We start from the raw sequence: 27671 nt of genomic DNA, 5'->3' as shown, positions 1-27671 counted from the left end.
TCATTGTCTCTACCAGTGTAGAGTCGGAGCATACAGGTATAATTGCACATTTCAGAACATTTGCCTTCAGCGTCTATAAAGCCTGCTACTACCTTACAGCTAAAGGCTCAAATCCCACACAGCCTGTGGGGTTTTTTTACTGAGGGTTTTCAATGTACATTTAAATCTGCACTACCTCCACTTCTGGACTTGCCTTCAGATCATAGATCCTGCATCAGACAAGACTCCCTTTTCCTTGAGGCACAGTTGAAAACCTTGGTAAAAATATTTTATTACTGCCTAGCAAAGAATTGTGTAGCATACTGACAGAAGTACAAAGCATAGGTAAATAGAAACAAACATATATATGTAGATTGACAGGTTACCTTATACACATAGTGAATGCATAAGTGAAAGGAAGTCTGTCACACATTCAGCAGAGGAAACATCCAATAACATATGCTCAACACTTGCCACAGATCTAGTGCCATACCAATGCCCTGGAAATGAAACAAACTGCATAAGTGCCAAAATGTTATATACTAGATTAACATATCTTAAAAAGCATTAGTATAGCCATCTATTTGGTAGACTCCTAGGAGTCAAGGTCTGAGTCTCTCCATGAAAGTAAGAATGGGCATAATGGATCACACCAAAATCTTTTTAGGTCAGCACTGTCTCTCCAGTGAAAAATTACTGAAAAACAAAACAAAAAAACCCCAACAAACAGAAAAAAAACAAACCTGAAATGTTCCCTGTACCTTCTCAAGAGTCCAGCAATATACAGTTCAGGGCTTTAAAGTAAAGGTGATTCTGTACATTTTTGATAGTCGTAAATTGGCTTTCACAAATTTTCTGGATTTGCTTCTGAAACGGTATGGTTTGCCAGCACTCTGAACACTTCCACAGCCTCATGAGGCACAACGTGGACACGTCTTCTGAGAAGACCCCATCTGGTAGTCACTTTTGGTGCTCTCTAGCTGTTGTTGGGAACACACAGCTCCATGTTTACATTCTGCGCACACACATGATTTTAAGGACCTCTAGTACATCCCCCTTCCACCATTTCTTCTCCAAGATGTCAAGTCCTTGTATGAATAGCTATTTCTCATATGGAAATTGCTTAGTGTTGTGTTGCATCTCTGTTGTTTCTTCATATCAGTTTTATTATTTTTCAGATGATGAAATTGGCATTACATATTGAAAATTTCAGAACAGCACCAATCTGTACAACTATATAGTAATTCCTGAGGTTTGTGGGTTGCCTAATAAAGCTGTGCAGCATCATTTTCCTTGATGTGCTCCTTCTTTCTCACAATAAATCTCCTTACACTCACTAATTCCCTTATTTTATTATATATTTCATCATTTTTTCCCTGAGGAAACCATGAGTTTTTCTCTAACTTCCCTCTGGTATTGCATTTACTACACTCTAGCCTTTGAACACCAAAGCCAGCTCCTGTTAGGGCTCCCTAACTATAGTTAATGGCACAGTTCCTCTCAAGCAGTTTTACATGCTTTGGTAAACAATGCTCTTTGCTAACCCTTATTGTGCTGCATTTTTTTGTTCTTTGTTTTCTCACTTCAGACACTGCAGTTTGGGCCACCAGAGAGTTGAGACATCAGCAATTCTCTGATGCTGGATTTTCGTACAAACTAAAATTCTTCAGGAATGCCTCTTTAGGACTCCTTATGGCGAACCGTGACACAGAAAATTCACTCAGTGTTTGGTTATGTCAAAACGTCATGGCATCCTGGTCTGTGTCAGCACTAGTGCTGCCAGCAGGAGCAGGGCAGGGATTGTCCCCCTGTGCTCAGCACTGCTGAGGCCACACCCGGAGAGCTGGGTCCAGTTCTGGGTCGCTCAAATCAGAAAGGAGATTGATGGGCGGGATCGAGTTCCGGGAAGGGCAGTGGGGCTGGTGAAGGGTCTGGAGCACAAGTCCTGTGAGGAGCAGCTGCAGGAGCTGGGGGTGTTCAGCCTGGAGGAGGCTCGGGAGGGACTTTATTGCTCTCTACAGCTACATGAAAGGAGGTTGTAGCCGCCTGAGGATTGGTCTCTCGTCCCAGGAACTAGTGATAGGATAACAGAACACAGTCTGCGCCTGTGTTGAAGACAGTTTAGGCTGGATATTAGTAAGAATTCTTTAACAAGAAGGATTATAAGATATTGGAATGGGCTGCCCAGGAAAGTGGTGGAATCACTGTCCCTGGAGATGTTTATGGGAAGACTGGGTGGGGCACATGGTGACATGGTCTAATTCACAAAGTGGTGTTGGGTCACAGGTTGGACTCTATGATTTCAGGACTACTTTCCAACCTAATTCTGCCACAGTGTCTCCACCAGCATTCGGCTGTGCCAAGCCTCCCCCGGTGCCGGAAAAGGCCGGAGCCGGGCCGAGCACAGCCCATTTCCGCGGGGCGCCCCGGCCCCTCAGCGCCCGGAGCTGCGCGGCCGCCGCCCGCCCCTTGTGCGCAGGCGCGGCGGGCCCCGCGCGGGGGCGGGTTTGAACCGTGGCGGGCGCTGCGAGTCCCGGGCTGTGCCGCCAATGGAGCCCGTCCTGAAAGGTACCGGCTCGCCCGCCGTGCGGCGGCTTCTCCCTGCGCGGCCGACAGGAGCCGCCGGCATGGCGATGGCGCGGGTTCCGCGCTGCCCCTGCCCCCTGTCTCCTTGCGGCCCTTGCTGCGGCTCTTTCCGGCAGGGCGGTGACGGGCCGCTGTGCGGTCGGGACTCCCCCGCGGGCTGCTCTGACTGGCCGCGGACCCGCCCGATCCCGGCGGCGGGGCCTGCTGGGCCCGGGGGAGCGCGGTGTGCCCGGCCGCGGGCCCGGCCCCGCTGTCGGCCGCCAGGGCGGGCAGGCCCGGCCGCCTCCCCCCGTTCTGTGCCGCCGTAGGGTCCGTCCCGGGGGCACTGCCCGGCCACGCCTCTGTTCTTCCCACCTCCATCAGTCGTGCCTTTCTTATGCTTCTCAAAATTTCTGCCTCGCCAAGTTGCCCTCTCACGGCCCTTTTCCTCTACGATCACTGCCTTCTCTGAGAACTTTTAAGGCTGGCGTTTACAAGAGCCGATCTCCACTCAGAGCTCTTCTAGTTCAAAAAAGCGCCAAGCACCTCCTCATTTTCCTTTCCATCACGTGTACAAAAACTGCAAAAAGCCTTGCCTTTTTCTGGAATATACTTGATTAGCCAAAATTGACTAATTATTGTAAAATACACCTTTGATCCTACTGCAGGTGGATGGAGCTTTGAAGTAGCATCTCTTTAAGTTCCTAGTTAGATCTTTACTGACATGTTCCGATCTGTTTTTCTAGGAGAATTTTAGCTATGAAAGTAATTGTAAAAATATTTTAGTCTTTATAAAAGTCCTTCTATTCTTATGAATAATTGGAGCATTATTCTGGTTTTCATTTAGAAAGAAGACAGATGAGACTACATAATAATTAATCAGAAGGACATGCTTAATTATCTTAGTAGCTAAAATAATTAAGCAATATTTGCTAAGGATGAGCCTTTAAAAATTAAACATTCAGTTTTATTCATGAGTTCTTAGAGTTGTTTGGCCTTTGCGTGAAGTCGTTTTTGATGAACTGCCATTTCTCCAGTTTTTGGTATTTTTGGGATTTGCCATTCAAAATGGGAAACTGGCATGGCCAGTGGAACTGTAGGTCAGTTTGGTGCCTGTCCTATGTAAAATTAATGGAGGGATTGTTATGAGTTTCATTTGTTCCTCCTTGACAGTACTTCTGTCTTTGGTTGGTTAGTTGAAGGTATTCTCAGCAAAAGCTGACTTGATTCCTTGAAGAGTTTATTAATCTGCTTAATGAAGCAAGCTAATTAAATCTGAATATATAAAGTTGCGTAAGACAACTGATGTGAAATTTTATTAGCCCCTGTTATATTTACTTAATTTGAGGTGTTTCAATAAAAATAAAGTGAAAATTGAAGTAAATTGGAAACTGTTAAGTAATATTTCTGCAAAATTTTCTGGGAGTTTGGGCAAGCAACATTTCTATTGTAGTGATGTCATTTTGTTCTGTAAGTTGTGTTATATCAAACACAACTTACAGAACACTGGTTTTCAAATTTTTAATTAATCTGAAGATTAAAAGGGATTAAATAATGGTAAGGGCGGGCAGTCATGTAAATATAATGTATTGTTTGTTAAGCTAGTAGTTTGTTTTAAATAGATGAAGTGAAAAGTTAACTAGTGTCAGACTTGTAAGTTATTTCCATTACAATTAATTTAGGGGACATAGATTAAAAAAAAAATCTGCCGCTGAAATCTGACACTCAGTTTACCGAAAGTAGTATTTTCAACTGAATGCAACATGTATAAAAAAACCTTTTATTGGAAAGGCAGTTTAACCAGTTTTACCATGGTATGTACTTCATTAGTTGTTTTCTCTCTTCTGATCCAGGTGTTTCTGCCTTTGTAGAAGTTTGGTCATCTAACAGAACAGAAAATTACTCAAAAACCTTCGAACAGCAGCTTCTTGATATGGGAGCAAAAGTAAGGAGACTATTTTGAAATAAATGGAATAGAAAAGATCTTAATTATAAATTAGCTTGCTTGTTCTGCTTGTCACATATATTTCTTTTTAGTATGAGTTTTTAAAGGGCAGGAAGGGAGAAAATAGACCAGTGTGCTGTAAAATTCTTGCCACTGACAGATGGGAAATGCATTTAAAGCCTTTCTACTTCTACGGACCTCTTTGCATATTAATGTGATAGCATGCTCTTCTTGGGAAGTATTGGGCTTGCCACAGACTGGCCAAAGCAAATCTAAGTGTTGAAAATCTGTGGTTTACAAGTAAGTACCTTATATTGTTTTGTTTTCGTCAACTTGTAAGCAGCTGCTCTGTTGTTAGTACAATGTTTTCTAACCCAAGTACCATGACATTTCATTCTTGCATTCATTCATTCTCCCACAAATTTGTATCAATTCCTGAAAGTGCTAGTAGAAATACATCTTCAGAGTTTCAATATATGTCTCAATGATTTTTTTCTGAAACAGATATAGTTGACTTGTAGGTGCAAAAATTAATTGCCATCTGTAACATTTCAACCAGAGACCAAAGCCAAAGTTGAACTGATATCTTCCCTTCTTGCACATTATCACTGGTTAATAGAGATTTTTACAGCCCACATCAAGTTCCAAAAAATACTTGTGTGGGCTCCCAGTGCTCTTTAAAATGGACAAGTGTAGATGTCTCTTACCGTAATTTAGGAAATCTTGCTGATCTCCCTCCCCAAATCCTGTCTTTCTGTATGAAGTAAGCTGAGTGAGTGTCCAGAACAGTTAACTGTTTTTTTTTTAATTAAAACAAACACAACTCTCAATAAATAACTAAAAAGTAGAAAGAAAAAGTAATATTAAAGAAAGAGTGAAAAGAACAAGAAATATGCTATACTGTCAGACCTGGGTAATTCTATTCTGATGATGTAAGACTTTTTTCTCGCAGATAATATGGCAGAAACTAAGGCGTCAAAATAACCAAATATGGTGCAGACAGATGATAGAGATGAGCATATTTAACATATCCCTATGACTGAATAAGGATGGTCATGCCCCTTCCCTATTCCAGACACTTCCCTGGTTTTGGCTGAGCACATGGTACCAAGCTGACATGGTTCACTGTGTCAGGAAATGAAATTCTAAATTATTTTTTTGCTAGATTGTTGAGTCAGACATCTCAAAGTTCAGCTGAGCAGTAGAAGATGTGCAGGGTAAGGAGAGGGGGTAGGAAAGGTGAGAGGGAGGTGTAAGATGGTGCTCCTCCATAATTTGGAGGCAAAGCTACATTAAGCATCCTTAGGACATGGGCTGTGAGCCAAATACTGACAAAAGTGAGTAAGCAATTGCGTCTGGAGTAATCATTTATTCAGTAAGAGACTAATGGATCATTTTATACCTAGATACTTAAATAACAGGGTATTTTGTCTTCTAAGAAGTCATAATCAGCTTGCCACCAGCAATGTTTGGAGAAGCTAAATAGTTTTCTTAAAGCTAAATACAGACCCAGAATGCTGTAAGCAGAGTATAATGATGCAGCTGAGGGCAAAACAGAAAGCTACAGTGCTATTTCCATTTGGCTGGGGAGATGCTGCAGTAAAAAATGAGTTCAATTTATGTCAGCACATCAACAATCACAACTGATCAAGCAGTTCTGTGTAGGGTGCTTAGTCTCCACAAAAGAAGCCTTGTTTGTGAAAAATGGGAGTGTCTGGAACTGAAAACATCACTTGCCAATGGAGGCTGATAGCTGAAAATTTGATCATCTGTGCTGACTTTAGTTTTCTGTATTTCTCATTTTTAAAGTATTTCCATATAATTTTTTGTTTGTAGTAGCTTAGGTCTTTCCCTCAAAACTAAAAGTGACGTTTATTGATGACAATTAGTTTAAAAAGTGAGGTTTTACAGCTACAGGTTAGCCGTAGTCTTTGAACCTGAGTTTTTTGCCTAAAATATATTTTGTTATTTCTTTGCATAGTGGCCTCTGCTTTCTGTCCTGGCTGTTGCATAAGAAATTATGTTGCACTATGTAAATAAAAATGTTGCAAAATCAGTGATACACCTAAAATAGGGTGCTGAAAATGGTAACCTAGAGAAGACTGAAAAAAAAGAGCTGTTCCTTTAGCCTGCATTAGCTGACTAATGAGACTGGAGTTTTGATTGTTTGAGGCTTCTTGTGAAGTTGGGGAAAATCAAAAGGGTCCTTGTCATAATGTTTAGAATAAATTTTTACGCTAATGGTTTATACACAAAAAAATGGGCTACACTAGCTGATTTCATTAGCATTTTCCTATTATCAGACTTAAATATGAGCTCTCTGTGTATTTCTACAGGTTTCAAAAACTTTGAATAAGCACGTGACCCATGTAGTCTTCAAAGATGGACGTTTGACTACGTGGAGAAAAGCACGGGAGATGGGTGTAAAAATAGTTTCTGTACTCTGGGTGGAAGAGTGAGTACTCATGGTTATAATGCGTGTGGCCTATTTCAGAGATAATATATTCTAGTATTTTTTAATTGAAAAACTTAAATACAGAAACCTTTTTAATAATGTACTTGAAATAATGATAAATCTGTGAGTAAATGGTAACTTTTCCATGACATTATTCCTATTATAAAGCATGTGACTTGCACAAAAGGGTAAAATGTTAACTCTTAAAAAATTAATGTGATGAAGTAGTTTCATAGTATATTTATTAACAGTGTTCTACTTCTGTGCTGTTAGATGGCATGTGCAGACAATGAAGGCCATACTTACACTGAATACAATTCTTCCACTTTTATGTATAAAAGCACATTTCATCAAGGGCATTGTACTGTTTCTGTACTTAAATCCTGTAAACAGAATATATCCTAGGAAGAAAGAAAAAGATCCATATATATTTTGGTTTTTAAAATATTTGGTAAGTTCAGAACAAAACTGCATGAAGATTCTCTTCCATCATATGGAAAAAGTTAAATTTATTTTTAAAAAAATTAAAGAAAATTTTCATCTCTGCAACCAGTTCTTTAGAATTTGTTAGTCCATAGCTGCTTCTCTGAATTTGCAAAGTGCTTGTGTGGCCTAACTAAGATTTCAGATGAAGGGTAAAAACACAGTTTATGAATATGCATGTGATAAACAGTCTTATTTAAAAATGTAAAAATCAATGTATGATGAAAATTAGAATATAAATCAGGTAAAGAGGACCTTATGGACACCAGTTGTCATATGCATGGAGAGGTAGTGGTCTAAGTGCAAACATTTTTAGCTTGTTTTTTTAAAAAAAAGTGGGGCACAAGGAGGGAGGGCAAATCTGAGGCTACAGGCACCTAAATGTAGGCCAGTACAGCCTGGAAACTTGTGATGCAAGTCCATTAGCCAAAAAAGAAACTCATGCAGATCTGCAGAAGCAGGATTTTTCTTTTTCTTTTTTAAGTATGTCAGATATAGAAGTTACAGCCACACAACCCAGCCAGCTTTAACACCAAGGAAGAAATACCTTAAGTTCTCAAAAATGAGGGTGATGCAAAATTTTATTTATGTGAATATATCATTTGGGGACCTGATGCCATTTGAATGTGTGACAATGATGATGATTTCAATACTGTTGTAAAATTAAATATGGTTTTCAGGTGGCTAAGTGTATAAATACAGAATTTAAAATCTTAGTCATGTGAACTATAAACTGTTGAGGATTTGGATGTGCTATAGTAAAAAGGATTTCATAAAAGTCCGGGTGAGTACCATCAGCAATGGAAGAATGAGAGTGCCTTACAGGGGAGAGTCTAGGACATGTCATACAGAAATGTTCTTTCTGTGATAGCAGTTCCACCACCACAAGAGTCTCCTCTGCACTGCTGAAAGGCATTGAGTGGATGAACACTGTAAAAAGCTGAGGCATAGAAACAACTGGACATGCAATACTGTAGGGGACAGCATGGAGCTTTGAAATCCAGGTGTAAAAGCCTCAAAAAACTTTAACTTTTGCTGCGTAACAGGAAGAAAAGACAAGAGAAAACATCTAGAGGGAAAACTTAGGCTGTTTGGTAGGAAAGAGAAGTCTAGCATCTTCCTGGTATAGGTCAGGAGCACTAAAGCCTGTATAAGAGATAGTAATAAATATCCTTACTGGTCATGGGGATTCAAATGAGGCACAGACAGTACAAAATTAAAATGAGTCTGTGCTAGTGTACATACTAATTTTTGGTTTTTGTAATAAGATGAGGGAACCAGAGTGCCTGGCTACATTACATCTCTAGTTTATCCATGTCTCAAACACTAGTAGGCAGAAGACAGTCTACTGAACCCTGTAACAATACAATGTAAAATGGGAAAGACTGAATAATATGTACCGTAAAATTGTAGTCCTGTTGGAATGGAAACTTAGTTTGAACATGGTAACTGTGTAACCAAATCATGCAGAGTTCCTATGAGTTGAAATTTAGTGTTGCTAAAAAAGATGGCTTGATTAACCAACTGCTTCATTCAGAAGCAAGTGGAACATTCTCAGAATTGTCAGAGAAGCTGTGAGATGTTATCTCAGCAAGGTAATAGTACGTCAGCTTTCTGGTGTAGACTAGGCATTGGTGAGTCCTGTGGGAATGTAATGCAAAACCAAGTATGTTGGTTATTGCTTGGTCTTAACTGGTTTGTGGATTGCTGTTCAAACTATGTCAGAGAACCTTTTTGTAAGTATCTCTACAGTGTAAGTGTTCATACTGGAACACCAAACTCAAGAAATTCTATAACAGTGCCTAAATTTAAAAAGCAGTCTACTTAAAATGAAAGAAGTTCTGTTAAGAACCTAAAGTGAAGGGAATAAAATTCTGCTGGTGTCAAGAAGACTGTTTAAAGCAGTCCTCTTAAGCATATCAGAAAGGTGATCATTGCATTTTGGTACTTACAGTAGATATTTTCATAGCATTGTTACCTCAATAGTAGTCAAAAATCAAATTAAATAGAACACAAAACTCCATATAGTGGAATGACAGCATTTTATCATGGTTATATTTGGAATGTTGCCAGAAGATGGCAGTGAGCTTGACTGAAGTTATAAAATAGTTTTCTTACAACATGTGATTGAAGAGACAAGAATGCTTCTGTCTGGAAAAGGAGTGGAGACAGAGTACTGCGAACACAAAGACTTGTGTAGAGAGGCTGAATGGGAAATGAATGTATATTTTCCTTTCCAGTAGAAAATAGGAAAGCGTTACATCAACACACCTGGAGACAGATTCAGAGAAAACAGTAAATGATGGGTTTTATTAACATAGCGTTAGGCCGTAGAACTCCTTGTTGCAGAATCATAGTGAGCAAAGATTTACATGGGTTTAAAAAATTGCTGAAGCACTTTTAATTAAACACTTCATTTTATCAAAACTCAAATATAATATTGCATCTAACCATCTGATGACCAGAAATCTTTGCATCACAGTAAACTGGGAATGTTTGGTTTTGTTTTTATGTTTTTCCATGCTCTTGGGAATTTTGATATTGGAGGTTACTGCTGGATGCAGCGGTATGTGATATTTAATCTGGATGCTACTTTTTGATGTTTGAGCTCTGAAAATACCAGACAAGGAAGCAAGTAATATACAATTAGTCAGCATTTCCTCATTCTTCTGCTTTGTGGAAAATACTCTCACATTTAACAGCTAGTGAACCCCCACTTTCAACCTGTTAGACTTACACCCCAGTGTTGCCTTTCCCTGGGCAATGCTTGAGCCTCTCAGAGGAATATGCCCTATGAGCCGAAAAGTGCTGCAATCCTTAGATTTCTAAGGGTTTGTGCAGTAATTAGTGTGCATTACCTTGTTGAATTCTTCCTGGGTGATTTGCCTCAAACTTTTGTTAGATGCTTCTGCTCTATAGCATGAGCATCTATTTTACCCTAAACTGTATGTAGTTCTACAGTTTAGGAAGTAATTTGAGAAGACAACTCCTTAAGATGAAAATTGAAAATCAGAAAGATTTATAACTGCAGAATAAAGTTATTTTAAATTTTAAAATTATTGCTTTATTTATTTATTAATTTTAATTCTTTTCTTTCTAAGAATGATAGATATGTCTAACTTTAAAAATAGCAAACAAAAGTCATGGACTTGTTATCATGTAAAAAAATTTAAAGCGTAACGCAAAATGAGTGACAACTTTGGGATCACTGGGAAAAAGTTTTTTACTTTTTCTTCAACACAAATACTTCAGTGAATCCCCAAAAAAAATCAAAACTCAGGAACAAAAAGAGCCCCATGTAAAATGGAATAGCTATAATCTGCCCAAATTAGGAAGATTTAATACTTCCACACCAAATGTGTAATTGTGAATGAAGCTCTACCTGTGTTTTCTTAGCAGGATAATTCATCCCACAAATAAGTTATATAAATCATTTACATTCAGATTTGTCTGCAAAGGAAAAGATTTATAGATTTAATGCTAAAATTTTCATCTGTTTAGGTTCTCTGAGTCCATGACATCTGTGAATTAATGTAACTTTTCATGTAGTCTACATCTGTGCTGGTTATTATCCAAAATTTAATAACAGTCACTGAAGGTCCACCTGGTGAATCTGTCTCTTTGATGCTCCTGAGAACTCTAAATTCAGTGGGTTTGACCAATACCTGCAGTGGTTTGTCTTTCTCATCCGTTCCGACCCGAGTAAGGTTAAGGCCGTAACTAGAGGCCCGCACAGTGTAGCGGTTCCACCGCTAGGTGTCACCAGAGCCACGCAAGTGGCTGCTGTGATCGCCGTCCAGCAGCTTGGAACAGTGTGGAAAATTACATAGGTGGGAATCTTGCCCTTCCAGAACAGCAATTTGGAGGGCATTATTGGCACAAAAATTTGGATCACATATTTTGCATGTAGATAGACTGGAAGGGTAGGGGCGGGAGGGATTAATATTACAGTACCTACCTTAAAGTTACACACTTAGCAAGGGCTGGTGTTTCATTATTGCAGGGGTCAGACAACTTCTTGCAATAAAAATTATCATTCTTTAAACAAAACCAAGAGAATAAAAACTCACCAAACCTTCTCTAATTTACTCTTCAGATGTCGAGAAACTGGAGTCCATGTTGATGAAACCCTATTTCCTGCAGTAGACACTAATGAAGGATTTCTACTACCAACCAAAAAAGTATGTGGTTTTTTTTTAAATGGGCCTAGTATAAAAAACTTTAAAGTTTGAACTTGACTTTTTGACGTGAAGCATTTGGGCTATATTCAGAATATTCTGTAAACTTTACCTGTCCATCTGAGTAAGAGTTTAAAGAGTCTGTTTCTATGATCATGTGACCTGATTTGTAGTATACTTTCTTGTTACCTGAGAAAAGTATACTACTAATCAGGTTTTCGTAGTTGTGATTAAAAAAAAATTAGGATTTAAACAGAGTTGCGACAAATACTAGTATTTAAAAAAACTACCTTTAAATCTTTAACTTTGCTGCAAACAAAAAAAAAAAGGTTTGTTAGGTTCTTTCTTGTTTAATATTAAAGTTTACTTTGCGAAATGCTACTTTTTGCAATTACTTGTGACTCTCAAGGAGGTGGTAAGCAGCATAAATACCAATAATAAATACTGTGACAAAGTGGTAAGCAAAATAGGAGGTGTCATTATTTTGGCAGCTTTATACGTATAATTAAGAGTTTTGTCTGTCTTGTAGCACAAATGTATGCAGCCAAAAGACTATGTTGAAAAAACTCCAGAAAATAATAGAAAGCTTCAGAGAAGACTGAACCAAATGGCTAAAGAATTAGCTCTACAAAAGACAGCAGTTAATGCTGGTAAGAGCTATTTTTTACTAAGATTCAAATATCTGATTTTTTTTTAAAGCACTTAATGGGGTTTTAGTGTTTGTTGGTTGAGTGGTTTTTGAGTCTTTTGCATCTTGCCATTAGAAATGAAATCGATGAAATTTTTAGAGTTCTTTGCAGTTCTGTTGTGTTAAGGCATCTGTAATAATCTTATCTAAGAAAACTATTGCTTTTTGCGAAGTTTTTTTTTAAAAAATCCCTTAATTTGAAGCTGTTACAGCATTTAAATGTTAATATATAAATACAATTTCTTTGTGTAGAGACAGATGTACCAGTTTTATTATTTGAAGACAATGGTTCACTTATATACAGCCCTGCTAATAAGATAAAAGATCAGTGCAACGAAATGGAGAGACGAATAAAGGATATGAAGGAAAAAAGAGAGAATCTTTCTCCTACTAGTAAGAAATTGAATTTTACTTACTTATGAACATGCACAAATGGCTGCTGGTTTGATTGCTGACTTTCTTGTGCGCTTGTCGTGCTCTTGCCTATTTTTTTCATATCTTGATTGCATGTCTGGAACACAGTGGTTGCAAGATAATTTTTTGATCACTAGACTGCTCAAGAGGACTAAGGTTTATGCTAGACTTTCTAGCCATGTAAGTCTGTCACCTTGATATAATCACTTGTGATTAAGCTTTACAGTGAGACTCTAAATCTTACTTCATGTTAAATTTTGGGATGGATGCTGTGCATGACAAAGACTGTAATGTTGTAATGTCCCACATCAACAGTTTAAAAAGGAGCCCAAAACTGTTGAGATATCTGTCCAGGTACTGAAGAGCAGGACTTAAAAAAGAAATAAATTTGAATAATTAAATAGTTAATTTTAAAATGTATATTCTGATGAATGAAATTTAGATGGTAGTTTTCAGATTATTTTTTTTAGTGTTTCCATTACCTTACTGAGAAAATATTAAGGTCTAAGTCATGAGGCTTTGCCAGTAACTATTAAAAATGTTGAATGTGGAACATCTTTTGAGGCGGAATCTGTTGCATTTTAAGGTTTTAGACATGCATGTCGGCTAGATTGTCAATTTCTAATTTTGAAAATAGTTGTGAAAGTAAAGAAACTGTAATACACGGATGAAAAATTAAATCTCAGTGTATTTTAGTGAGACTTGTATTTATTTTGTCTCCAAGTTTTAAGGTAAACCTTCAAACATTAAAAGCATATCTGCTATATTAAAACAATATCTTGCCAATTGCAAGATTTCACAGATTCTTCAGTAAAATGGCTCAACAGGCCTTAGAAATATCAGTAATAATTTCTAAATAGTTTGACATTATTCTTCAGTTTCAGAAAAATATGCTGCCGAGTTACCTAGAAAAATGCTTACAAATATCTAATAGCTTTTTTGTATTCCTAGGTTCACAAATGACTCAAACACTTCCCAGGAGCTCACCAGGAGACTGCCCACTTTCTACTTGTATCTTAACTAATTCAGAAGATGTGCTGCTACCTGGTAACTAACACAGCTTAATATATTACAGAAATTAAAAATAATACATGAGCTTTATATCTTACTTTGGAGAGTACAATATACTGAAATGAGAACTTTACCTATTTTCTCTTTTATGTTTAAAGCTGAATTATCTTAGTTTTTCCTTCCTAAAGGATGTATGTTGTACTAAGAAGTCAAGAAAAATGGAGTATGAGGAATACCACTGGATAAATCCTCTGCCTTATTGCTGTATTTCTTGCCTCACTTCCTCCTCTCTACTCATACCATTCCCTATTAATAACTTCATCCTCCATGGTATCCATCTTCTCTTAATAGTTATCAAATATAGAACACAGAGTGCACACTAACAAGTGTGACGTGGGAAGCTTAAAAGAGATCTGAATTCTTTGAGAGTAAGACCTCAAAGAAGTGAAATGTCTTCCGGATTTTCAGTTGAAAAACTTGAATTTGAAAGATAGACTAATGTGTTTTTCAGCTTAAGTAGTCAAGTTTGAAGAAATAACAAGAGTAAAAATAAATCGGCTTTTTAAATGTTTTATGGTTTAAGATGGATTAAAATAATTTGTTAGCAAGGTAAGAACCTCATAAAATTATTCTTGTAAAGTTAGAGCTTGCTCCTGTCTTTTGATGTATTAGCTGGGCGTAAGAGAAGATGGTGAGTTCTGTTAAGCTGTATCAGTGAACATCTTAATAGTATTGATTATGTATGCAATGGGTTTGTGCTTCAGACCTCATGTCAGTCACAGGGGCGAAAAGCTCAAGTCAGATGCTGGCCTCAATCTCAGTAGAAAGGTGAGGAAAAGGGAGGCTTTAGAATTAGTAATGAGGGCCACTAGAGCAGTTTGCCTGCTGTCCGTTCTCCCTCAACACATACTGTTTTGAGGTGTTGTATTTCATTGACATCTTACAGGAGTTCTGTCATGTTGGCTTACCTAAGAACATGATGAGTATCTTGCAGCCTGTGACAGCTTTTTATGTCTTCATGCAATGTTAGTGAGAAATGATAGTTGAATACTGGAAGTAGCATAGCTGTGCCAGCAAACTGTTTTACTTTGGTAGGTTAGTTACGTGCTAATGAGGTTAAAGAATGTGCTTTGAGAGCTTTGCCTTGCATATGTCTCTTCAGCTTTGCAACTGCACAGTGTAATTTTACATTAAGAACAGACCACCAATTCCCATGACAACGTTCAGTGTAGCTGCAATCTCCAGTGCTCTGTGACAGTGGGCCCTGTGTTTGTGCCTAAGAGATATATGAGACTGGTTAATAGCGGTTTAGAAAGTTCAAGAAGCCAGGTTAATTTGAGGACTGAAGCTGACTTCATCAGTTGTCAGTATGAGAGACTGATCATATCATGTGAAATTTCTCTCTATATGTTTTATTTTGCTTAATAGTTAGCTACACCATATGTTTAAAAATATTATCTATATTTAGTAAGTAAATAGCATCAAGACTTCCCCTTAAACCTACAGGAGAACTTACAGAAGGAGTATTGCTGTGATGTTGCACTCGTCATCTATTTAAGCAAAAGCATCTGTTGCAATCATCTTATTGTAGAACAACAGGATTTTAAAAAATGTATGTTGATTAATCAGAAATACTAGCTTGGTTCAGAGGAATTCATTGTTATGAATAGATTCTGTGTAACACCTAACAAAAATTAATTTAATATGAATAGCTACAAGAAAAAAATCTTTATCCATATTCTAATTATTTTTAATATGTTGTATTGATGTATGTGATATGATAGTATGTTTATTTAATTCCCTCTTAACTGCAAAATCTTCAAGGTGGCACTAATGCTGTGGTAGCAAAAATGATTATTGAGTTTCCACTGTTACTAAAGCTAACTTTATCAACATATAATCTTGCTTTCTCTACAAATGCAAGAGGAATAATGAGTTCCTCTGCTGCTCTTCTAATTTCAAGAAAGCAGAATAGGACTTGTGGGTGCTTATGGACCAGGTAAGGGGATACAGTAGCTAAAACTGTTGTAGGTTCTTGTCTACATAGAATATCCTTTGTTTCTAATCCATTTTCTGTTTAGTTTTTGTTGACTTGCTATATAATATCCAGAGAAGTGGCTAAATCTTTGGTTTTTTTCAGTTCAGGAATTCCATATATATTTCACTAAGAAATTGATACTCTTTCTGTTTTGTTCAATACATTTATATTACCTTCTTTTTGTTTGTTTGTTTTGCAGAAGAAGGAATGGAAGACTGCTTGAACTCAAGTTGTGATTATCTTTGGGAAACTGAGAAGTTAAAGAGACAGAGAACAGAGGTAGCAGAACATGCCTCTGATACTTGGACTGATATTCATGTATCCATGAGCACATCAGTGAATTCTCCATCACATGGCAATGAGCAGAAGAGCTTAACACCGAAACGACATTCCAGAAGTTTAACAAAGAAACAGATTACACAACACACTTTGGATGACAGATTGTCTTTAGGAAAGAAACAGTTAAAATTTCCAAGGGAAAATCAGAAGAACGAGAAGAGCAAGACTACTTCAATTGCAAATGAAAGTTCTCTTCTTGAGGGCTTTTGTCATATTACTCCTTCCAAAAAAATAGTCCAGTTAAATACTGTTTCTGCTTTGACTGACAGTCTCTCTAATTCACCTATGAATAGTGAAGACTTAAATACATGTTCACTGGATAAAAGCTTCCCTGCTGACAGAAATGATTGTGTTGTGAAAGACAAGAAGAGGAAGAAACTACAAACATTACCAAGTTTGAAGCTGGCTACCTCAGAACTGGGTGCATCAGGCTCTATGGGGTTCTTGCAAGCACTTACTACATATAGCAAATCTTACTGCACTGAAGAGGCTTCTTATGAAGACTTTTTTTCATCATCTAATTCAAATGAAAATGAAGTACAGAAACAAGTACCAAAGGAATCACAGAATCCTCCTGAAGTTTGTTGCAAAGCCTCTTTTATGAGCGTGGACCTACATGATGTGAGTTTCTGTGAGCCACATAATGCTACTAAGAAAAGTAGTGAGACTTCTATTTCAGTGAATGATTTTCTAGTAAAGAAAAAAATCAAACCAGCTAAACATCCGGAAAGCATACCATTAAATATATCAGGTGGTGAAAAAGATGACACTGGAGAAGCTCTAGATGCTGATGATGTCAAGAGGCTGCCGCAGTATGCTCATGAAAAATCCTACAACAGTGTAAATGACTGTGCTTATACTACTGGTAAGTTACTACATAGGACTGGAAAATAAAAAGGTATCATACTGCATGAGATATACTGATGCAACTAAATTGCAAAATGAACTGCCAATCCAAAAGGAAAAATACTTCAGAAATACACCAAAAGAAGAAAATACTGTGGTACTGACATTTTTACTGAGTAAGATAAATTAATGCATAGAATTCAAAAGAACATCTGTTGGTTTTCTCATACCTTACAAAGTCATAAGAGATAAGGAAACTGCTCACTATACACAACAAAGTAATGTTGAGCCTTCTTTTCTTCTAATCTCCTAGCTTTCTGTTGCTATTCATAATCTGTTTAAGAAACCAAGGTCTCATCATATATTCCCGTGTTCAAACTATTTTTATTTCACAGGTGAAACTTATTATCAAAATTGCAGTTAGGATCATAAAATCTTGATGGAAAAAATATTTGAGTTAGCAATTTCTAACTCGTGCTGTGATGAAGATGAAATAAGACCTGCAAGGGTTGCAATGTAAGCATCTTTTTCAACCATGACTTTTGAATATGGAACTGATCTTAATTTTAATAATAATTTTCAGAGTATTTTTTGTATTTAAGCATTTTCAAGTTGGTTTAGTATAAAGTATTTTAATGTAAATGTATACTAAAATATTGAATCTCAGGAACTTCCCTGGAAAATGCTCCTAACTTCATTGGAATCCTTTTCAGATTTTGATATTTTGAGCTTTGTCAAGCTTTACATGTGTTTGAATATTTGTAACTATAATTGTGTATTTAGTAATTTATCTTCCCTAGAAAATTCTGTAGTAGTGCATCAGTTAATTATATAAAACTAGCTATTAACTTAAAAGGCTCAACAAACTTGCTATCAGACTTATGAAATCCAGTGGAGATGTTGAACCATGACTGTGCCTATACATGTGAGTAATAAGCTGCTGAACTGTGAGCTGCTATTTTGAGTTCATTACACCTGTATTTTAATATCTGGAGTGCATAATTTCTTGCACAGTTTAAAAAACAGTGGATGCAGGTATATTTTATACAGGTATAAATGTACACCCATAAATGACAACTGTCTGCTCCAAGTGATAGGTGAGCCATAAAGTAGAGGTGCTATGTTGGATCTTGCTCCCACCAAGAAGGAGGTGCTCATGAAGAATGTGAAGCTCAAGGACAGCCTTGGCTGCAGTGATCATGAAATGTTGGAGTTCAAGGTCTTGGGGCAGCGAGAAGGGCATACAGCAAGCTTACTGCCCTGGACTTCAGGAGAGCAGGCTTCACCAGGGATTTGCTTGGTAGAATACCATGGGAAGAGGTACCCAAGGGATGACATTCAAGGATTGTCTCCTCCAGGCTGAACAACAATGCATCTCTACAAAAAAGAGATCATGGAAGAATAGCAGGAGGGCCTGTATGGATGACCATGGAGCTCCTGGACAATCTTAAACACAAACAGGTAGTTTTTAAAGAGCAGAAGCAGGGAAAGGTAGCCTGGGAGGAACACAGAGAAATTGAACAGCCACAGATCTGATTAGGAAGGCTAAAGTGATGCCCTAAGATTTAGCTTTCGTGTTTTTCATGTTTTTCAGATTCTGTGCTGCCTAGGTGTGTAGTTCTGAACCTCATATTAGGTGTTAGTAATCTCTCTTCACAGAGTAGGTAGACAAAACAAATCCTTTCCCAGATGGAGACCAAAGACTATGTTACAAGCTTTCAGGCCCAAAAGCATAAACAACAGAGGACTGAAGAGAGAAAACAAGAAGGATAGGACTTCATAATCTGAAGCTGTAATTGGACAATTAGACCCAATATGCAAATGGACCAAAACTTATAAAAGTGTGAGACTTTGTGACCAGTTGTCCATTTGTGACCATTTTGGGTTCACCTTGGGTGTAGCCCTGGTCAGGCTCTTGTATTGCTCAAGGTGTATCCTTGAAGGCCTTTTAGTAAATATTTGTTTCATTTTCTTAGCTCTCTCCAGTCTCTGTTCCAGGTCAGCCTTCCCAAGGCATCAAAAGCACTATCAGAAGTAGATCTGGCCAAAGATATGAAGGGTAAACAACAACAACAACAAAAGCTTTAGGTGCATCAGCAACAAAAGAAAGACTGGGGAAAATATGGGTCCTCCGAGGAATGGTAGAACTAGTTACCTAGGATGTGGCAAAGGCTGACACACTCACCGTGGTTCTTTGCCCCAGGCTTCACCAACAAGTGCTTCAGCCACACCACACATGTTGCAGCAGGTAAAAGCAGGGATTAGGGGAATAAAGGACTGCCTGCTGTAGAAGAAGTCTAGGTTTGAGACCTCTAGCTCTGAAGCCCCAAGCACAAGAAAGTTGACCTGTTGGAACAAGCCCAGAGCAGGCCACAAGGATGATCAAAGGACTGGAACACCTCTCCTGTGAAGACAGAAACTTGGAATGCTCAGCCTGGAGAAGAGAAGGCTTTGAGGAGACCTAAAAGCAGCCTTCCAGTATCTATAGGAGGCATACAAGAAAGCTGGAGAGGGACTTCTCGTGGGAGTGTGCAGTGATGGAACAAGGGAAATGGTCTTAAAATGAAAATGAGTAGGCTTAGGTTAGATATTAGGAAAATATTCTTTGCTCTGACTGTGCTGAGGCACTAGAACAGGTAGCCCAGGGAAGTTGTGGACCCCCTGAATCCTTGGAATTATTCAAGGGGAGGTTGGATGGAGCTCTGAGTAACGTGGTCTAGTGGAAAATATCTAAGTCTATTGCAATGGAGTTGGAACTAGATGATCTTTAAGGTCCCTTCCAACCCAAACCTTTCAATAATTCTATGTAATTAATATATGAACCCACTGTATGTGGTTTTTTGCCATTTGTCAATGTACTAGAAGATGATTCTTAAATTGTATAGTTCCTAATGTCAAAGAAGAGTCTGGTTTTTGTTATACAGTCATGGAAACAAATAGGAAAGGAGAAAAATCAGAGTATTCTGAGCTGGAAGGAAGGGACCCACAAAGATCACCAAAGTCCAGCTCCTGGCCTTGCACAGGACAGCCCCAAGAATCACACCATGTGCCTGAGAACATTGCCCAAATTCTACTTGAACTCTATCAGGCTTATTTACTTTTTTTTAAATTTAGTTATTGCAGTTAATTTTAAATTTAATTATAACTTTTAAATTCTAGTAACTAAATTATGATCACAGCTCTAGCATGTCACACTTTTATTTTCATGCTGAATAATGTGTTTAAAAGAATAGATTTTAGAGGACAAAAAAAAAGGAATAGTGTGGTGGTGCAGTGCTTCTCTCAGGGCTTTTGCCCGCACTTCCTGGCTAGCTCTGACACCGGCACCGCAAGCAGGTCCAGTTCTGTATTTTGGAATACAGTTCCAATCCTGTGGGTTCTTGTCTCAGCAGCAGCATGAACAATGAGAGAAAGGAATGAGACTCTGGTGAGGGACTTCAACTGGGTTTTATTATATCTCTTGTCACCCAGGAGTCAGCCTGCAAAAGACTGCTGAACTCAAGGGGTTTCAACTTAAATATGGGGGTGGGGGAGTAGGGAGGTTACAGCTTGGAACCAATCCAGAATGAGAAGGGAGTGATCCCAAACCAAAGTGACAACCCATAGAACAAGTCAAGGAACAAAGAGGGAAGGAGAACCAGGACCCTGCCAATCACTGGGATTCCTCACCAGAATTTTCTAGACTTCAGGGTGAGGCCTTGAAGTGACAGACAGGACCCGGGTGTCATATAAACAACGATGGATTAATAACAGTAACTGGGGTAAACCATAATGGGGTAAAACATGGGGTACATGGGAAAAACCACTGGGAAACCGTATAAAACAAACAGATGCATATAGAAAACAGGTAAAACCCCAAAACCCACCACTACAGAATAGGATTCAGCAAACATAAGTTATCCAATGTTTATACTTTTAATACTTTTTGTTAGGAATGTCTGTAGGTCTCAATTTGTATTTTTAGTGATCTTAATAGAATTTGTGTTTTATCAGTGATGGCCATTTTCTCAAGTACGGTGTATTCAGCTTTGTGCATCTTTTATGTAGTTAAGTAGCACCTCAAATTTGACAGCTTGAATGAGCTCACTTAAAAAGTCAAGGAATTAATAATGTAAGAGAAGCTATGTTTTCCCTAATAATGCAAGTTTTGTGGAAGAAAATGAAAATCTTGCACTACACTTACTCCTGTGGTTCTCTATGATAGAATAATTGATTCGTATGAATTATGGGTTAAGTATTTTCTTTTTTAAATTAAATGTAAGTCATTTCTTGTCCATATTAGTAAGTAAATAGTAATTTGGGCTTTTTTTCTGTATATTGTACATTATTTGAAAGCTGGTAAATCCAGTATATTAAAAACTAATGAATTCTCTTCATTCATCATATATGGTTAGGAGTAATCAAATAGCCATATAAAATGTTATATCTGTAAATGTTTTAAATATCAAACATTTTTCTTGCCCAATCTTTTGTTGTGATTTTATGTTAGTGGCACTTTTATCCAGTATACTTAATGACAGGAAGATTTAATAAGCTTTCTTTCCATAGACTACTTGTCACATTTCATTTTAAAGTAGAAGTGTAATATGCAGGCTGATCTGAAACCAAATTTTCAAGGCCTAGTGCTTATGTGGTAGCAAGCTTCAGGTTCCTTTGTAGGGCACATTGGAGGCTGCCCAGTTCTTCTGCTGAAATAAATACTGCTACTTATTTTCATCTTACTTCAGGTCATGTGACTCTTCATCTGACAGCTACAACAATAAATGATAATGGACAAGGAATGCAAGAGTATACTCTCTTAAGCTTTTATCATGCTAACATCATTTAGAAATTTGAACTCTGACTTAGCATTACTTCCAGTCTTAAAAATAAACAAGGCTTATCTGAGTGAATTTTATATATTTATGGTAATGTGAAAGGCAAATATCTTAATTGGGAAAAAGACTTAAACTAAGACCCATTGTACTGTAATCAATGTAGTTCAGAAAATCTGGAATATCATTCTGTTATTTGTTGCAAGAAATCATTGTGTTTAATTTAATGAGTTTTACCTGAGATTCTACGTCCTATGGGGCTTAATGCTGCTAAATACTGTTTATGTCTTTAAAAGCACACGTGAAAACATCTTTAAATTTGAGGTGCCTTTTAGGTTTTTTTCAGCTTTGGAAGAAGATAGGCTCACTAAAAATATTTTCTAATGTCCTCTATTGACCTTTTATTATGTCACTGTAAAAAAACAAATGAAGCATGAAGAAGAAAATTTTCTTCCTTGATTCCTTGTTTTCTTTATCTTCCCAAAAATTTGAATTGTAACTAATTACTAAAACAAAAGAGAACAAGTATTTTTGAGTAGAGGAAGAGGTTGAGGATTATTTTGATGTAGTCAAATTTGCCAAAGCCTGATGACACTTGTCCTAGAACACATAACAAACTACATAAATTTTTTGTGAACCATTAGCAGGGTGTCTCTGAGGATCTGGAGGGGACACATACATTTTCAGAAGACTTGGAGAAATTATGTTCTGTATAATAAAAACTTGGTGTTTGCCCATGCTTCATTAGTATCTACAATAATAATAATATCACAAGGTATTAAATATTCTGTGCATGTGTACCTGAAGGATTACTAATGATGACAAATTTGGACTTAATTCCTTCATAGTTGGGGTAAATACTTGTATGGATAAATACAAAAGAGGAGATACAACATAGCTTAATTTAAGTGACACTTCATAACAATATTTTTAAAGTAGAGAAGTATACTATAGAAAAAAAATTTATTAGATAGACATGGTTTATTTGATCAAGCAGAACTAGCTCATTTTGCCTAATCATTGCTTATCAATTGAATGGAAATATCAAATGGAATTTTGGAGATAATATTCTGGTTCAAAACTTCTTCTCATAGATGTTAAAATTAATATGCATGAGTAGAAGCTTAAATTGCAAAGTAAAGTCCCTCTAATTTGTGACAATGCTTCAGAGGGCTCAGTTGTTGATTTTTGTGCCAGTCATTGAACAGTGTTTTGGAAGAGTGTTTAGGGGATCTAATGGACCACAGTGGCAGGAGCTACCTGCATATTTGAACTTCATATAGGGACAACTAACACTGGATGAAATTGCTTCAAAAAGTTCTGTCAACTTTGAAGCCCTCTAGGAAAAGCTACTAAAGGTGAAAATTCATTATTTGAGAGTTTTCTGAGTGACTGCTTTAAAAAGAAGTAATCAGGAAAAAAACAGAAAACAGTGAAGCTTGAGACTATAGGATGAAAAAGTAGGAAGGTGCTTGAGAAGTGCTGATAGACAGGAACGGAATAGCAAAGAATAGCCCTTATTAATGTAGTGCCTAAGATCCATGAGCTGATAATCAGAGATAAGGGACATTATCCTCTCTTCCTGCTTTCCTGTAAATATGAAGAACCCACCAGTTAGGAGTGAACCCTAACTGGGAAGAAGTCCAAGAATACAAGTTTTAAGACTTTAAGCCCAAGTGGCTGTGGAATATGAGCATTCAGGCCAAGAGTAGTAAAATGAATATTACAGCACTTTCACTGTTAACCCCCAACCCAAGCTACCCCTCAAAAAACTCTAAAAAACCTGAAATAACCTAACAGAAATTAACAGAGACTGCTGGGGGTAGAGCACTGGAGTACATGATCCCCTTATATGCAGTCATGTAATCAGGGTTTTTTTAAGATTCGAAATACATCTTTAAAAGTTCTGATTTTTTATGGAAAAAGAGGTAATTTTTTTCTTTATTGTGTGGCAAGATGTTTTCTACTACTTGCCGTCAGTCTTCCTCAGTGATTGAAAATGATGGGCCTCAGTGCAATAAGCAATTTGTCCTCTCTTTATTACATGACACTATATACCTAAATATTGAATTTAAATTAACAATTCTACCTGAACACCAGATTTGCATTTATTGGACCAAAATTAGTGCAATAAATTTTGACTAGTTTAAAGATAATTTTAAAATGAGTAATCCTAATGGATTGTAATTTGATGTACTGTCACCTCAAGGATTGAGTTTAAGTAGCTGACAGAGGAAAAACAAATGATTCTTAGTTATTTATGCATACTAAATAGGGATAGTACTCTTTAGTATTTTCCAAAACTAATCAAAGAAACTTAGTTAGCAGGAGCTAAATTTAGGCCGCTTTAATCACTAATTAAACTTTATTTAACTGATCTCATCCACTTCTTTGAAATGAAAAATGAACAAATGCTCTAAAGTAGACTTTATTGAATGACATTTGTGAAAAATTCTCTCAATTTAGAATAATTAAAGCTTAATTGTTTAAAAGATCGAAATTTTTCATTTTAGGCAGGCAAGCTAATTTCTCAAATGATTCAGAAGTTTATTATTTAGTTCTTAGGAAAGTCATCCTGATGGAGTTGAAGAATTAAATATGTATTAATTCATAAAATACATAATGAAAAATACTGATTTTTGACGGAGTGCATTCTTATGGATGGTGCCTTTTCATATATAATAGGTCTGTTATGCCTTTATGTGCACAGAATCCTTGCCTGCTAACAGTTTGCTAGATTTGTGTGCAAACTGTTTGAAAACAGGTTTCAGACCTTCATGTCACTTTACATAAACAAAGTGTATACTGAAATCATTGATGTGTCAATGAGAAAAAAAAATCTAGCCAGTGAAGCTTCATACCCAAATATCTCTATGCAGAGAAAATGCACATTTCATAATAAATATCAGTTTAGTAGATTCTCTATTGTAGTTAATATGTGGTTTTCAAAATACAGGAAATTGGGAGTTTTACAGCTGGTTTATTTATAAGAACAGATACTCAAAGATGAAGTCAGATGCTTGAGTGTCATTCCTTTTCCCTAACTGAAATACAGTGAAAAAATAATTGGTACAAATTATTAAGAAGTATCTTAAGGATGCATAGCACTGTGCTATGATAAAATAATAGGTTGCAGTCTCATTTCATAAGATGGCATTTTTAATTTTAAGTTTCTAAATTTGGTTTCTAGGTGGTGAAAATGAAATCTCAGGCTGTCTTGTTACTGATGGCTCTTGCAAAAATTTTAATGAACAAAAGAATAAGAACACTGGGGGCTTAAGAAAAGCTGGAAGACTCCAAAAGGTCAGTTTCACTGGAGATCTGCTTCGTTAAGCTCGCTCTTGGAGGATCATTGAGTGCCTTGTATGTACAAAAATTAAATTCTCTATGCAGTATCAATTTTGAACCTTTCCTGAATCTCACTTGAAATATTATGCTAATGGTCTTGGTGTATAACCATAAAACTGCTCTCTGGTAACTCGTGGTGGCTGAGTCCTTGCCAAGCTGACATGATAAAGGAGGTTGGTAAGCCGGCTCAAACTGAGGAAAGCTGCAATGCCGCTGAAGTTGCCTGAAAAGATGCCTGTCCCTTTTGGAGGAGTTACTAAATGCAGCAGGGTTTTTATTTGTTTTATACTGGATCATTGCCAGTGGATGTTTCTGCAGAATAAGGATTTATGCAAGATTTTCTTTTAGGTTCTGGTGAAAGTAAATTTCTTAATTTAGTAGTTGAGCTCGATTTGGCTGTAAAAAAGGGAGAGAGAATTGAGTCAGTACTGAATCTTTTTTAAGTATTTTTGCTTTGTAAAATCTTTTAAGTAAATATAAAATTGATTAGGAAAATAAATATTTGTTCTTTTAATCAGTAAGTAGTGAGTCACAATTGAAATGAGTGCTAAGTTCTTTTGAGAATGGGAAGTCCTGAAGCACTAAAGGACGTTGGCTGTTGTTAACTATATGAAATACATTGGGTGTCTTACTTGTAGATACTGGTAGAGTTTCAAAGAGACTGATTACAGATTTTGAAACTTTCTTTATTTAAAGATTTTGTGCAGGTGCAATTACTACGTTGTTTAACATTTTAAACATCCTGAAAATGGGATATTAATCTCTATGGACCAGTGATCTCTGGATTAAAATGATTATTTGACTTGTCTGCATCTTACTAATTTTTACTTTTTAAAAATATTTATTCCCTTTATTTCTCTAAATATATTATATACATAATATATATTATATATAATATATATAACTAGAATGTATAGATCACTCTAGATGCATGTCCTATGGAAGCATTTAAGATAATGTACTCTTTAGGCTAAAGTATCTCTCCAGAATAGTTTAATTTCCTGGCACAGAAATCTGACTAAAGCTGCTATATGTAAATCCACAAACCACACTCAGTGGCTCTTTCTAAGGCTATTTGCAAGAAAGGGTACTTGGAGATTTGTCAGTTTTATTGGTACTGATTCCTTTTCCAGTGAAATTACTCAACAAGCACATTATACATCAGTGCTAATTTTGACTCCTTTCCCTTAAGATCTCAACATAACGATTATATACTGAAGAGAAACAATGAAATATGAAATTCTTTTTTATTGTTCCCCTTTTTTAGATGTGACCTTGCAGTCAGAGATATCTTTAAATGGTTGTACATGGTGTCTGCTTGCAAAGCATGCTCTGTGAGGTGTTTAATAGTAGCAAAGCTAAGTAGGTGCTTAAGAAAATTCCTATTCAGTGTTTAGAGATGGCTTCTTTTATCCACCCATTTCAGCTTGGTGATAATACCATTTCACTCAAATTAAAATAGCAGTGCATAATTTCATTCATGGCATGAATGCTTTTGAAAACTTACTTCAAAGGTTTTCATTGTCAGCTTGACTATGCAGATTCATATGGAGAGAATTTTGGGGAAGGACAGGGATTTAACTGAAAAGTTAAAAAACCCAAAAATCACAAAAAGGTACTATGTCTGGCAATGAGACTGTTGCACTTAAAACTTTAAATTTTAAAAGAATATTGTTTTAAACAAAATCAGACTGTGTAAATGTATGTAAATAATTACATTGCAAAACCTCTCTCATACCAATCAAAATATGTTCTTGAAACTTTATAGAAGCAACCAAACATTATATACCGTTTTTATTCAATACTTTTTTCCCCGGTGGCTACAGCTTAAACATTGCAACTTTCTGCTAGCTTTCGGCAATGTGAAAGTTAAATTAGAAAATATTAGTCAGTTTCCTTTGCCTAAAGAAAAAAAATGGGAGAGAAATGGCACAAATATTTTTAGAAATATTATTTTATCAAATCATGTTATGAAGAAGAATTTCATAACATTTATTTAAAATCTTAAAAGTAATTCTATCTAAAAATACAACTGCAAAAGAAATGCCATTTCCTAGATACTTTCATGTACAAACATTTCCACAAATGTGACTGTTACTTTTCAGACAGACCGTATTGCTGGGAATCTGTTGTGTGATCTATTAAATTCATTACTTTGCTTCCCAAAATAGGAGACAGCTATGTAAATTGCAGCTATCTTTTTTACAGAAAAAGAGTTTGAAATGTAATGCCTCCTTAAAAATATTTTGGATACTTGCTGAATGTAATTCCCAGGTAATTAGTGTACTTTAGTTACAGCTCATTCACTGCATTGTATGCTGCAGTGAACACTACAATTCTAAATCATTCAGTACAGTGGATGCATGTGAGTAGGCCTTTGGAGTTCAATGTGTGATGGAAAATATTAAAAAAGCCATGGAAAAACATATTTAGGAAACATGACTGTGTCTAAGTGTTAACATTATTTACTTCTATGCGTCTTTCAATTTTTCATATGTAGTTTCTTTAATAGAAAGCAAAGCAAAGGTTCTGTATATCTCTGCTGTGCTGTTGTGTTATGCTTTTGTT

General features: G+C 36.7%; 1 protein-coding gene across 3 annotated transcripts in view; it reads left to right on the top strand.

Annotated features, from left to right (window-relative positions):
* Positions 1–2492: 2492 nt before the first annotated feature.
* Positions 2493–27671, top strand: part of MCPH1 (microcephalin 1) — a 133036-nt gene continuing 107857 nt past the window's right edge. For 2 of the 3 annotated variants that reach the window (XM_083856661.1, XM_083856660.1), the window contains exons 1-9: positions 2493–2547; positions 4398–4489; positions 6826–6944; positions 11524–11608; positions 12135–12255; positions 12546–12686; positions 13659–13754; positions 15956–16960; positions 24946–25058. In XM_083856661.1, coding sequence (XP_083712787.1) covers positions 2529–2547; positions 4398–4489; positions 6826–6944; positions 11524–11608; positions 12135–12255; positions 12546–12686; positions 13659–13754; positions 15956–16960; positions 24946–25058 — 1791 coding nt within the window. In that variant the 5' untranslated portion in view covers positions 2493–2528. Of the gene's footprint in view, positions 2548–4397; positions 4490–6825; positions 6945–11523; positions 11609–12134; positions 12256–12545; positions 12687–13658; positions 13755–15955; positions 16961–24945; positions 25059–27671 lie in introns of those variants that run through there. The other variant, XM_083856662.1, reaches the window with a different exon arrangement.

Source organism: Zosterops lateralis (genome assembly GCF_965231275.1).
Source record: "Zosterops lateralis genome assembly, chromosome: 3".
NCBI classification, from domain to species: domain Eukaryota; kingdom Metazoa; phylum Chordata; class Aves; order Passeriformes; family Zosteropidae; genus Zosterops; species Zosterops lateralis.
This window is presented reverse-complemented; position numbering and strand designations above follow the sequence as displayed.